The 13,225-nt window shown below is 52.9% G+C and overlaps 1 protein-coding gene across 1 annotated transcript; it reads left to right on the top strand.

Annotated features, from left to right (window-relative positions):
• The first annotated feature begins 5,972 nt into the window (after nucleotides 1–5,972).
• Nucleotides 5,973–10,128, top strand: TEX45 (testis expressed 45). Its single transcript, XM_045830166.1, has 8 exons — nucleotides 5,973–6,537; nucleotides 7,505–7,611; nucleotides 7,695–7,795; nucleotides 8,034–8,146; nucleotides 8,207–8,337; nucleotides 8,661–8,862; nucleotides 9,333–9,418; nucleotides 9,901–10,128. Exons 1-8 carry the CDS (start codon nucleotides 5,973–5,975, stop codon nucleotides 10,126–10,128), a joined length of 1,533 nt encoding a protein of 510 aa, XP_045686122.1.
• Nucleotides 10,129–13,225: the final 3,097 nt, after the last annotated feature.

Below are 13,225 nucleotides of genomic sequence, written 5' to 3'. Positions count from 1 at the left end.
AAGTAAATTAATTAAAAAATATATACATATTCCAAGCAAAATCACCAACTGTTCGGATTCAAGGAGAGGTTTTTGTTTATTTTTAATTTCTGTTTATTAATTTTAGAGAGGGGAAGGGAGAAAAACATCGACTTGTTCCACTTGCTTACGCATTCATTGGTTACTTCTTATATGTGCCCTGACCAGAGATTGAACCCACAACCTTGGCGTTCGGGGAGGACCCTGGAACCAACTGAGTACCCCGCCAGGGCGGAGACAGATTTCTTTTTAATTTCTGTTTCACCCTTTTTGCATCTTCTGCTTCTGTATAGTGAACATATGTGGCTGTTGTAATATATAAGGCATTTTTATTTTTTATTTTTTTATTTTTTTATTTTTTAAAGATTTTATATTTTATTTTTAGAGAGAGGGGAAAGGAAGGAGAAAGATGATGAGAAACATCAATGTGTGGTTGCCTCCCGTGCGCCCCCCACTGGGGACCTGGTCCACAACCCAGGTATGAGCCCTCTTTGCTTCGCAGGCCCTTTGCTTTGCAGGCCCATGCTCAATCCACTGAGCTATACCAGCCAGGACATAAGGCATTTTTAGAAAGTTGAGGAAGTGCACAGACCCCTAGAACAGACAAAACCCGGTCATGGAGTCACTGCAGAGAGGGTAACTGCTGCTGAGAAGGAAATCAAATTTTCACATTTGTAGCACGTTGTAGCTTTTGAATTTTGTGCAATATACATGTATGGTCTCGTCAAAAAGTCAAATAAGTTTTTTTTAAGTTAACACGACCTGTTTACTTTTTAAAAAATTGTGGTAAAATTCACTATTTTTAAATGTACAATTCAGGAGCACTTACTATATTCATGGGTTGTGAATCACTCCTTTCTAACTTCAAAGCATTGTCATCACCCTCAAAGGAGCCCCTGTCACTCAAGCAGTCACTCTTATTCTTCCCTCCCCCAGCTCCTGGAGACCGCCATCCAGGGTCCATCATCAGGTTTGCCTGTTCTGGGCATTCCGCATAAATGGAGTCATGCAGCCATGAACACTTGTGTCAGGCTCCTCTCACTGAGCCGCGTTTTTGAGGTACAGTCACATCGGAGCTTGTCTCAGTCAGTACTTCACTCCTCTCCAGACTGAGTGATCTCCCGTCATGTGGATGCACCACGTTTTGCTTATTCCTTGGCTTATGGACGTCATTTCCAGTTTTGGGCAGGTGTGGATAATGCTGTGGTGAACAGGAGTGTGTATGTGTGAGTTCTTCCTTTCACCTCCTTCAGGTGGAGACCTAAGAGTGGAATTACTAGATCGTGTGGCAACTGTGGGTTTGACTTTTTGAGGAAAAGTCAAAAGGCAGTTTTCCAGAGTGGCTGTACCATTTTACATTCCCACCAATAATGTACAAAATTCTCTCCATTCTTGCCAACACTTATATTTTGCTTTTGAAAAATTATTATAGTCATCCTACTGGGTGTGAGGTGGTATTTCACTGTAGTTGTGTTTTGCCTTTTCCTAATAACTAATGACGTTGACTGGTTGCCTATTGCAAAACATCTCTTCTTGATCTCAACTTCTGTTACTCTACTCTTCCTGCCTTGGTCACTCCTTTTCAGTCACTTGCCTTGCTCCTGTTCCTTAAAGATGCAGCACATCCTGCCCCAGGACCTTTGCATTTGCTGTTCCCTCTGCCTGGAACATTGTCCCTCCAGATAGACACTTGGTTCCCTCTCTCACCTCATCCTCATATTTACCCAAACGTCATCTTCTCATGGGGCCTCCCCATCACACCGGAGGAGCACTTGCTACCCGCATTTCCTGCTCTTACTGTTCTCTTAGCTTCTAACACTACCCAATGCCACCGTTAATTTTGCAGCTTGATCTCATCTAGTTGCTTGTCTTTTCTCAACAAAACATGAACCACACCAGGGTAGGGATTTTTATCTGTCATGGTCACAGCTATAGGTCTATACACAGCCTGGCACGAAGCAGGTTCTCAGTAAGTGTCACTGCCTGCAGGGCTCGGCTCCTGCTCCACCCACACTGTCCTGGGAGATGGTGTCCACTCCCACAACTTCCCTAGCCACCTCTTCACTGGCCTCTCCCCATCTCTCACCAACTCTGACCTGTCTCCTGCCCCCACGTGCCCCCTGGACATTCCCCCACACTCAGCAAGTCCTAGACTGACTTCAGCATCAACCCCAAACACCTTGCTCTCCCATGTCCCTACCACAGGTCTGTCCCACAGCCAGCCAGCCACCCAGCCATAGAAGACCTGGACATCATGCTCACCTCTTTCCCTCCATATACACTCCGCCTATATCCCAACAGTCACCAAACTATCCCTGGGATCCTTTCAGTTCTTCCCAGCCCATAGCCCCCTCCTCAGAAAACCCCTAATCTCTCCTATCTGGGCCCCTATCCCCTGCCACCCCAAGCCTGCCTTCCACATAACATCCCAGGAGACTCTTTAATCCCCACCTCCAACTGCAGCCCTCCTTGATTAAGACTAGGGTGCAGGGGTTGTGTACCTCCACCCCTCAACTGGGGACACTGTTCCTGACTAGAAAAAAAACCTAAGCCAAGCTCTTGGCCTGTTGAGGGAAGAGGAACTCAGGCTGTAGAGCCTGCATGAGCAGCCGGGTCCCTTTTCTGGAGCCTGCACAAGCAGCCGGGTCCCTTTTCTGGAGCCCGCACTGTCCCTGGCCACCCTGTAACAGCCTACTGTGTGCCAGGCCCTGCTCTAGGCACCAAGGGCACAGCAGTGAACCTCGCAGGCACTGCCCAGCCCCCCAGCGTCCTTCACTGCCTAGTTAGAGCTGAATTTGACCTTTGAGAAAGAGATAGGAGCTGGTCAGGTGTTCACAGCTGGCCTTGCTGAGAGCTGGCCTGGCAATCACAGCAAGGCCTTGGGGTTCTCCTACCAGACAGAAATGATTTCACAGAATGCTACCCTCCGACAAGGCCACTCAGTGACTGGGGTAGAACAAGACAAAACAAGCCCACTCTCAGTTTGAGCACAGGCAGAATGTGTGCCTGTGCAAACCGGAGCAGCAGCCAGACATTCACTCTTTCCGGCTGCTCCGAGTCCCTGCTGCCCCTTTACCCGCACAGCTCCAGTCCCAATTCACTCCTTGCATTGCAGGATGAAAAACAAGACGTTCGGTAAAAGAGTTACTTCTCTCCCATGCTTCCTGCAGCACCCAGGATGCAATTCAGGGATCTGACCTCCCCTCCCCCAGCAGGCAGCAGGACCACACTGAACTGCATCCTGTCTTTGCATCAGCCTGGCAGGCCGAAGCCCTTGGTGGGCTCAGGGCTGGGGAGCAGGTGGTGGGGCTGTGGCTCAATGGACAAAACAACAACTCGCTTAAATTCAGTGAAACAGGGCCCCCTCATAAGTAGCTCCTGGAGGCCCAATACTCAGTACACGGTGACGGACAGCAAAACTGTGTCATGGCCATTGAACTTGCTCAAAGACTGGATCTTGTTCCCAAAATAGAAGAGATGGTGATGACCTGATGCCACAGAGGAATCAGCTGGAATGGCAATCATAATGCAGTGGAAATGCGTCAGATAACTAGGTTGTAAACTGTAAACTTCCATCATGCATGTCAATTGTGTCTCAATTGAAAACAAGAACGAACCCATTCAGCAGGCAATCGGGGTTTCACGGGTGGAGACAGGTCGACTACCTGTTTACATCTTCACTGCATGTTTGTCTTCTTTCTCTTTAAAAAATGTTTTATTGTGGTAAAACATACATACAATATACAAAACACGCCGTTTTCATCATCTTGAAGTGGCAGCAGAGCATTCACGCTGCCAGGCCTTCATCCCGCCATTCACCTCCAGAACTTGCCTGCCACCCAGGGTGAGCCCGAGTCTGATGAGTCCCTTTACACCCCCCGAGATGCCTGCAGTTCCCCATGGAGTGTGGGCTTCCCAGCTGCAGTGAGCGACGAGCCCGGATGTGTTCCTCCACAGCAATCTCTGAGAGATCGCCCATCTTGTGTGGGGACGTTCATGGAGCTGAAGAGGAGGGACACCCGGGAGCATGGCAGCAACAGACACTGGCAGCCCATGGCATCAGACACTTTTGGCCGCTTTCCAAAGCCATCCATCGCCACTCCCAGCCCTGTTTTCTAGATGACAAAATGGAGGCTTCAAGAAGCCAAATCACTTGGAAGGCTCCTGAGACCCCAGGAGGCAGGATTTTCTGGCCTTGCTCCCTGCTTTCCTCCCAGTTGCCCCCAGAGTTGCTGGGGGACCATTGTGACAGCATTGTCTGGGGAAGCTCTTTGAGTCACAATGGACAGGGCTGGCCTGCCCCCACAGGCAGCTTTGGAAAGAGCATGTCAGCACCTTCTGGGAGACTGGGGACAGGGGGACAGGGTCTTGAGGGTCAGCGCCGTGCCTGCCAAGGGCATTTTTGCAGACTCGTTAGTTCCCATGCCTGGGCTCGAGGTACGTACCCTATCTTCTCAATCCCTGATGAGGAAACTGAAGGTCACAGGAGCCCAAGGTGACCTGGCTAGTAATTTCAACAGTCAGATTCTTCCCTAAGCCACTTGACATCTTCTCAACTTCAACTATTTTAGGTGGCAAAATGATGATTTTTAAAAATATTTTATTTACTTTTAGAGCGGGGGAGGGGAGGGAGAAAGAGAGGGAGAGAAATGTCATTGTGTGGTTGCCTTTTTCACACCCCCTACTGGGGACCTGGCCCGCAACCCAGGCATGTGCCCTAACTGGGAATTGAACCAGTGACCCTTTGGTTCACAGTCTGGTGCTCAGTCCACTGAGCCACACCAGCCAGGGCAAAATGATGATTTTTAAAAAAGAGCAACAAACTTAGACATGGAAAAACTGTGGTTTTGTTCAAATCCTTGATGCATGTTTTCTAAAGAGGACAGCATGAGCAAGTAGCTGTGAAAGAGCTTCCTGCAGGAAGTGAGCCTGAGCAGGGGTTGTGCCTGGCACGGGGCGGGGGGCCTGGTCTCCCAGGAGCAAGGCGACCAAGGGGGAGACACCTCTGCTCCGAGGAAGGCAAGGACGTCCCAGTCGACTAAACAGGATACTGGGAGCCTGGAGCTGAAGGTCAGAGAAGCGAGTGGAGGTATGTGAACCACTGACAGCCTGGGGTCAGGCAGGTGTGCAGGGGAATAGTGCCAGGACGGCTTCAGAGGGCAGGAACACTAGCCAGGAGGGGTGTGGCAGAGACGGGACACAGCCAGAGAGAGAGAGAGGAGTGGGTTCCCAGACCCGGAGTGGGGAGCCCTGGCCTTAATGACTGGCTGAGGGCAAGGAGATCAGACCCACTGAGGAAGGCCAGCGTTGACTCTGTGGCTCTCCTCGCTGCCCACTCTGTGCCGGCCTCAGGGCCCACAACTGCGCTCTGTCCCAGGGGCGCTGTTCTCCGCCCTCGGCAGGTCTGTGCTCAGCTCTTCCTTTTTGAAACTGCAACCCTCCCACCTTGAACCTCGCCCTCCTGCCCTGGGTGGCTTTTGTTCCCACAGCCCCTGTCGCCTCCTATTTATGCTGCAACTGACGTTTTCACATTGTTATATATTATATAATATATTATATTCATTTATTCACCATAATTATGTAATTATATGATATAAAATCATGTTGTAATGTACTACATTATGTACTTTTTTATAGTATAGTATATTATTACAGTCTGTCACCTCCCTGCCCCCTTATCACCTCCACAAGGTCAGTACTCTTGGTCCGTTTGTTAACTGATGGGCCCCTTTCTGTGGACCTGCTCCCAGCCAACCAGGCAGCAAAACTGTCAAAGAAATGACTACTCCTGCCTGACTTTCCCTGGGGGCAGAACCAGGGCTGCGCCTGATTCTCACCCTGTCCTCAACGCCAAGCCCAGTGCCTGGCACACAAGGAGTAACGGACAGCATGATCCTGGCAGGCCCTTGCTCAGTCCCGCATCCCCAACTCCTCACAGGTGGCGGTGTCTGGCAATGGCCACGGACGCCTCACTGCCGAGCCCGAGGGCCCAGCTGCACTTCCTTAAGGCCTCACACTTCGATCTGGGGCCGGACCCGCAGCTACACGTGGGCGCCACGGATTCCACGACACACCGGGACTTCCCGGCACACACGGACGTCCCGCGCGCTCAGCCGTGTCCACCGCCGCCCCGAGCGACCCTCTTCCAGCAAGACGCTCGCTGGGCCAGGGAGGAGTTAGTGTCTGAGGCGCACTGTGCCTTTGGGTCGCTGCCCACGCAGTCGAGGGAGCGGGAGCGGGCGCAGGGGGCGCGTTCATTCATCACGCAGACTAGCCACCTGCACCTGCAACAGGACGCGCACGGACGCGCCCTTTTATCTACCGCGCGCGCTGACTACGGTTGGCCAGAGCTTCAGGGGCGCGACAGCGAGCAGAGCCCAGGCGCGCGCCTCATCTTCCACCGGGATTCGATGCCATCCGGTGACCGAGACAAGTTGCGCATTCCGTCAACGACTTATCAAGAGCTCTTCCCTCCCTACGAAGCGTGCCCGCAGCCACGCGCATCCTGCGAGCACTTCGGTGAGCTCTGCCCTGGCTCCCTGCGTTATTTGCTCAACCCAGAGGCTCTCAAAGCGGTCGGGGACTCTGTGCCCTCCTCCAGGGGACATTTGGCAACGTCTGGAGATAGTTTTGGTTGTCATAACTGGGTGAGCGGGTGCTAATGGCGGAAAGTGGATAGAGGCCTGGGTTGCTGCTAAACACACTACCACAGGCATTGGACAAGCCACCCTCAATAGTTATCCAGCACCAAAGGTCAATAGCTCAAGGCAGAGAAACCCTGGAACCTCCTTGAGCCTCCCTTTTTGCATCTATAGAATGGGCATAACCCCTGAAATCCTCTCTGGGGCTGTGCGAAGGGCAGAAGTCGTGAATGCTGGTTTGGGGTTGGACAAATCTGCCACTAGTCCCACCCCTGCCCCAGCCCTGCTGTCTTAGTAGTGAGGAACTGAGCAGTTGACCTCTGATGAGGGGAGTGAGTGCGGTGACAAGGCCCCACTTCCCGGGAACAGGGAAGCAGAGAGCCCGGAGGTCATGGTGCACCTGGCGTGGAGTGAGCGCTCAGTGAAGAGTGGACATCATTTGTGATTTTCTGTGATTCCAGGGGAACTGCTGGCCAGCGTCATGAGTCAGAGTTCCCCAGCCTGGGTCCAGAGACTGATTGTCAGACCTGGATCTGACTCAGTTCTGGTTCTGAATTTCTGAGATCTGTAGCCTCTCTGAGCGTCAGGGAGGCTGTGAAGTGGAGGACAGGGATGATGCCTGTCCCGAAAATGAGGTGCAAAGCACTTAACTTAGATACCTGGCTCAATACTCGGTAGTTATTCTTGTTACTGCTATAGTTTTCATTTTTGGTATTTGCCAGACAGCCCCAGGCTAGACTAGTCAGGGCTGCCCAGGTCCCCTTCCCAGACGAGGAATCTGAATTTCAGGGGGCCAGAGGCCACAGGGAATTAATCCCATTTTCTCTCATCCTGCCCATCCTCAGGGGGCCCCACACCCCTCAAGTGGGACAACAGGAGATGGGATGACAGGACCTCCTATCAGAGTCAGTTCCAGGCCATGACGGGCCCACCTGCCTTGATGTGTAAGAGGGTAAATCAAGGCTGCTAGTGCTGCTGGGGAGGGCAGTCATGGGGCTGGGTGGCCTTGACCTTCCCATCCCTGTCCACTCACAGGACTCCTCCATTGTGGCACTGGGAGACTTCAAGATGGGCTATGGGCCCCTGTGTTCAGAGCAGAAAGAAGCCTACAGGCCCCAGAGTCTGCCCCCAGACAGGTACAAAGAGACCATGACCTTCCACCACCAAGACAAGGTGAAGGGCTCTCGGCAGCATGTGTGAGGTGCCACCTAAGGCCAAGACAATTCTGTGCTTCCATCACCTGCCGCAAGGCCCGCTGTCGCGTGAAATCTCCCTGCATTAGCACCACATGCTTGGCTACTGGGAAGCCTGCCCCCCGCCCTTTTCCTGGGAGTTTTGAGGACCCAGACCAGATGGATCCCCCCTCATATGCAGGTATGACAAGACCCGGGCCTGGGCCCACACCCACTATGTGAGTATCAACCCTGGAGATGGCTGCTTCCATGACAGGACCGCGGAGGCTGAGCATGCCTGTGCCCAGGAACCAGGTGAGAGCCCGCCAGCTGTCCTGCCCCTTGCTGCCACGGCAGCCGCCTAGAGCTGCTCAGTGCCTCCTCTGCCCCTGGCGGAGCCTTTTGTTCTTCACCATGACCGGACTCCAAAGTCACACATCCTGGAAGGAAATTGGTGCCGGGGCCCAGGCAGCCTCACCACCTCCATGAGCTTCTTCTATGGCCAGGTCAGTTGGAAGTGGGGGTGGAGGCAGGGTTCATCAGGGAAGAGGACTTCCCAGGTAGAGTGAATAGAACATGCAAAGGCCCTGAGGCAGAAGTAAGCTTGACATGTGTACGCTGATCTCCTGGAGGGAAAGGTAAGTCCCTTAAGGACCCCGAGCTTCCGTGACCCTGTCTTTAAATGAGAGCATAGCAACTCAATGCCATCAAATAGGGCCCAGAGAAGGTGTGACCTGTCCAAAGTCACACAGTGCCCAGATCTTCCCTCCAACCTCGCCTTGGGACATCTCGGACACGGGAGCTTCCTAAATGCCATGTGGTCCTATAGCCGCCACCGGCAACCAACCCACGTAGCCGCCACGTGCCTCACGAGAAATTGCAGAGCCACGTGACCCTGGGGGAGTCGAAGCTGCTCCGACAGTTCTTCCAGACCTCCATGGGCACGGACTATTACCCCTGTGCCATACAACTGCTGCAGAAAGCGCGGAACCTCCACTTACTTCCAAGCAACCTGCCAGAGGACACCAGTGGTAAGGGAGGCCCCGTTCACACAGAAAGCCCCGCCCCTGCCACAGCTATGGCCCCGCCCTTTCCAGGGTCTGGCTCCACCTCCTGTAGGACTACATCCCACCCTATCGACCAAGATCCCAACTCTGCCTTTAGACAACCCCGCCCCCTCGTGGTCATGATCCCTGCCCCTTGGACTGCCCACGGTAGCGAACCGAGTCTACCACAGCCCCGCGCCTTTCCTGTGTCACACTCTGCCTGGGTTCCCTGACTCAGGAGTCAACCCAGCCTGGTCCCACCCCCAAGACTAATATGGATTTGCCCCGCCCCTCCTGTCTCCTCCCTCCTCCTGGCCTCCCAACTGAACTTCAGCACCTGCCCAGGCTTCCCCCTGAACCCGACCCCATTCTTAACCCTCCACGTCCTTGCCCTCTGGGGTCTGCCTCTCCTCCCTCGACCTCTCAGTTCAGCCGCCACATGTCCAAACCTCCAGAGCCAGATTTTTTAACCATGAACCAGAAGATGCTGAAACCACACAGGGTAGCTCCGGCCTGCGCGACTGAGGAGATGCTACAGCGGGTGAGGGAGGGGTGGGTCACTTCCCTGACCGGGAAACCCCCAGATCAGTGTAGAGTTATCTCAGGATGCTTCTACTGTCACTTGAGACTCTGAATTAGTGCAAGTCTGCACAGGGTCACTCTCGAGTCAACCCAAGCTCAAGGTCATCATAACTGCCACCCCAGCCTCAAGACCATTCCAAGCTCATCAACAGGGTCATGCCAGGATCATCAGCTCAGGGACACCTTTGTATTACCAGCACATTTAAAAACCAAGCCAAGAGTTGGCTCAGGGTCTCCCAGAGTCACCCTAGTCCTTGGGGTCATTCCAGCCCCTCCTCTGGTTTCTCATCCAGCTACCGGGTCAGCCCAGACTGCCGCCCCTTTTGCCTACCTCCCCACTGAGTTTTGATGTTCCTAGGATGGTGCAGGTACCAGAGGGTGGCCCAGGTGGGTCAGCCACCATCCAGGCTGCCCCACCAGGCTACCCACCTGACTCCACAGTGCAAGTATAGCCACGTGGAGCCACCACTGGGCAGACAGCGCTTCTTCTCAACCCAACACGAGGATGACTTCACCTTCAAGTACCAAGGCCCAGCAGTGCTGAGGTCGGGCAGCTTCCAGGAGAGCCATGTGCCCCTGGGCTCCCCGCGCCGGTGGGGCTGTGGGGGTGGGAAGATGAGCCTTCGGGACCCCTGGGTTCCTACCTACCTGTACCCTCGACAGCAATAAACCCCATCTTGGCAACATCCCACCCCTCTCCACCAGTCAGCCACGAAAAAGGATGCTTGGACGAGTGGGGCTGCACAGGAGAGAAGGACCCCATCAGAGACCCTGGAGGCTGCCCCACTCTGGGCAAGGAGGTCACTCGAACTCGTGCAAACACATGGCAGCCAGAGCCAGTGTCAGGTGTTCAGGTGCCAGGACAGTGTCTGAATGGTGTGGGGAGGCAGTGAGGTGAGACACTGAGGGTGCAGGCTGTGGGGCTAAGCACACAGAATCCAAATCCTGAGTCCTCCACACCCCAGACAGCAGCCTTGGGTGAGTCACAAAGCCCTCTAGCCTTGGTTTGCTTACAATGAAGACAAACAGCAGCTCTCTCACTGAATGTTGTACATGAGAAGTGGACACACGTCACCCTGTAGCTGGGGGTCAAGCAGGGGGAGAGCTGACCTTCTGAAGATGGTCAGGAGGGAAGAGGAAGATGAAGGTGTGAGGAGAGTGCCGTCATTAAGGGACTGAGTAGGCCCCAACTGGCATGTCTCAGAGGTTGGGCATTCTCCCGCAAAGCCAAAGGTCACTGGTTCAATTCCCAGTCAGGGAACATGCCTGGGTTATGGGCCTGGTCCACAGGAGGGCACATGCGAAAGGCAATGGATTGATATTTCTCTCACATGTTGAGGTTTCTCTACCTTCCCTGTCTCTAAAATAAAAGATTGTATTATTTATTTTTAGAGAGGGAAAGGGAAGGAGAAAGAGAGGGAGAGAGACATCCATGTGGTTGCCTCCCACGCACCTCTCACTAGGAACCTGGCCTGCAAGCCAGGCAGGTGCCCTGACTGGGAAGTGAACTGGCGAACCTTCAGTTCGAGGGCTGGCACTCAGTTCACTGAGCCACACCAGCCTGGGCAGAATCTTCAAGAACAGAGAGACTGGGTGGGACTCACAGGGGCTTGAGAGGGGCGACATGCTGAGAACTGTCAGCGGTCTCTTCTGTTGCGGAGCCTGGGGAATGAGTGCCGCGCTGACTGGCTGGGCGACGGTCCCCACATCAGGACTGACGACATCCACCAGGACACGATGAGGTTCAAGGGGACAGGTGTCCCAACAGCAACAATATGAAAAGGGTGGAAAAGTGGAGGATGGAGTGGGACCCTGAAGCCCTCGGGTAACCCAGTTAGCAAGCACGTAAAGGACCAGTACCTTGGATAGCACCTGACCTTTAAGGTCTGGGGTGCGGGGAGAACACCAGGAAGCAGGTTCCATGTGGGATAAGATGGGTCTCGATGGCCATACCCAGGGCCTGCCTCTGTAGGCTGTTGAGAATCAGTTTCAAAAAACGAATATGACTCCCTGACTCGATAGTCAAATCTTCCAAAGGCCTTTGCCTCCCAGTCCCATGGGCCACTAAAAGCCAACCCCAAGCCTGGCCAGGAGCCTTTCCCCATGGGCAGCAATTCTGGGAGGCTAGACTGTCATTTCCATGGAAAGAATAGGAGTTCGGCTTTTAGTCCTACAGGGACAAGAGGGCCTTTCCGGCTCCACTCCTGCATCCATGCTGACCACAAGAGGGTCACCAGCTGCAGAGCACCTCTTCTGCATGCCCCACTAAAGCTCTTCACAGTCCTCTTCTAAATCACTGCATGGTGACCCAGGGCTCCTCAATCTCAGCGCTCTCTACTGACATTTTGGTTGAGATTGTTCTTTGTTGTCGGAGGCCATGTTGTGCTTTGCAGGATGTTTAGCATCATCCATGACCTTCAACCATTACATGCCATTAATACCCTTCCTCTCCTCCACCCAGCTGTGACACCCAAAAAAATCTCCAGATATTGCTACATGTGCCTGGGGAGGGGGGATTGCCCTGGTGGGGAACCACTGCAACGAAACCATCCTACGAGGATTCCCAGGACAAAACCGGGTGTTCCTGATGAAGCTGGTCTGCTTATTGACCATATTACTCAAAAGGCTTTTCCTTTTTGCCTTGCCTGCAAGAAAGCTCAGAAAGCTGGCTTTGGTATTCGGTTCTGCGCAGTTCCAGTTGCAGGAATATCTGTGCTCCTGCCAGGTTCTAGTCATGGTTTAAAGCAACCCAGACACCAGGTGAGAAAAAAATGGGTAGGAGTTACAAAAAGACAGATTTCAGCAAAACTTGAAGCATTTTCTAATAGTGAAACTGACCAGCCCCAGGATGGTTGCCAGGGAGGAGAGAAGCCATACTGGAACTATTTAACCAGTATGGAAAGGCACAGCATCATGATTCTGAATATTCTTTATGTCCATCCCTCCTATGTCCCACTCCCCTTCTAAAAAAAGGCATTTTCTGTGAAATACAAAAACCAAAAAGGCTTATGAAATAAGACAAATAGGATTGAATATTAAAGGAAAACAACTTTGGTGATGTAAGAATCGCCCAGCAGCAGAATCCAGAGCTGCCACTTACCTGTATCTCCGCCCTTGAACAAGTGACCGTGTGCTAGCTCTCATGTCCCTCCTCAGTGAAAGGGGTGGCCACAGCCCTTCAGGCTCAGAGCAGTGACAAGGGTTAAGTGCAGTGAGCATGAATGTGCTCAGGCTGGTGCCTAGCACTGGGCTGCAGCTCAGTAAGTGGTGCCTAAACTTTGTTAATGTCATGGTCATTTTTGTTGCAAGTGACAGAAACCCAACTTTTGCTCAAGAGAAAGAGATTTTACTGACTTAGAACCCACAAAGTCTGCACTTAGGTCTAACACCAGGCATGCTGGTTCCACATCAGGGCTCCTCCTCACTAACGATCCTCCAAAGGGTGTCACCCCAAATCCTTAGAATTGAAGCCCCAAAGGAAAAAGGTGCATCTCCCTGTGCCGACTGTTACTGGAATTTAAGGGACACTCTGGTCCGTTGGAGTCACATGCACTGTACCCAGAGGGACAGGCTGCTGAGATGGGCATTCCAGGTCACACAAAGCTCTTCAAGTCTGGAGCCCAGCCTGGTGGATTCTGTCTCCAGCAACAGACCTGTGTCAGCCCTTCCACTTAAGATGCCTCGCCCCAGGTCACACAGTCTGGAAGGTGGAAAGACATCTAATAGGCTCTTCTCTGTGAAAGTGACTGTTTCCTTTACAGGCAGG

This window comes from Phyllostomus hastatus, unplaced genomic scaffold (assembly GCF_019186645.2).
Source record: "Phyllostomus hastatus isolate PE091 unplaced genomic scaffold, TTU_PhHast_1.1 phas_contig_150, whole genome shotgun sequence".
Taxonomy (NCBI): domain Eukaryota; kingdom Metazoa; phylum Chordata; class Mammalia; order Chiroptera; family Phyllostomidae; genus Phyllostomus; species Phyllostomus hastatus.
The sequence above is the reverse complement of the archived record's forward strand: the minus strand, read 5'-3'. Positions and strand labels throughout refer to the sequence as shown.

Coding starts and splice junctions, on each gene's coding strand:
- TEX45 (XM_045830166.1), top strand. CDS start 5,973: ATGGCCACGGACGCCTCACTGCCGAGCCCGAGGGCCCAGCTGCACTTC. Junction 7,612..7,694: donor CTGCCTTGATGTGTAAGAGG/GTAAATCAAGGC, acceptor GTCCACTCACAG/GACTCCTCCATTGTGGCACT. Junction 9,419..9,900: donor CTGAGGAGATGCTACAGCGG/GTGAGGGAGGGG, acceptor CTGACTCCACAG/TGCAAGTATAGCCACGTGGA.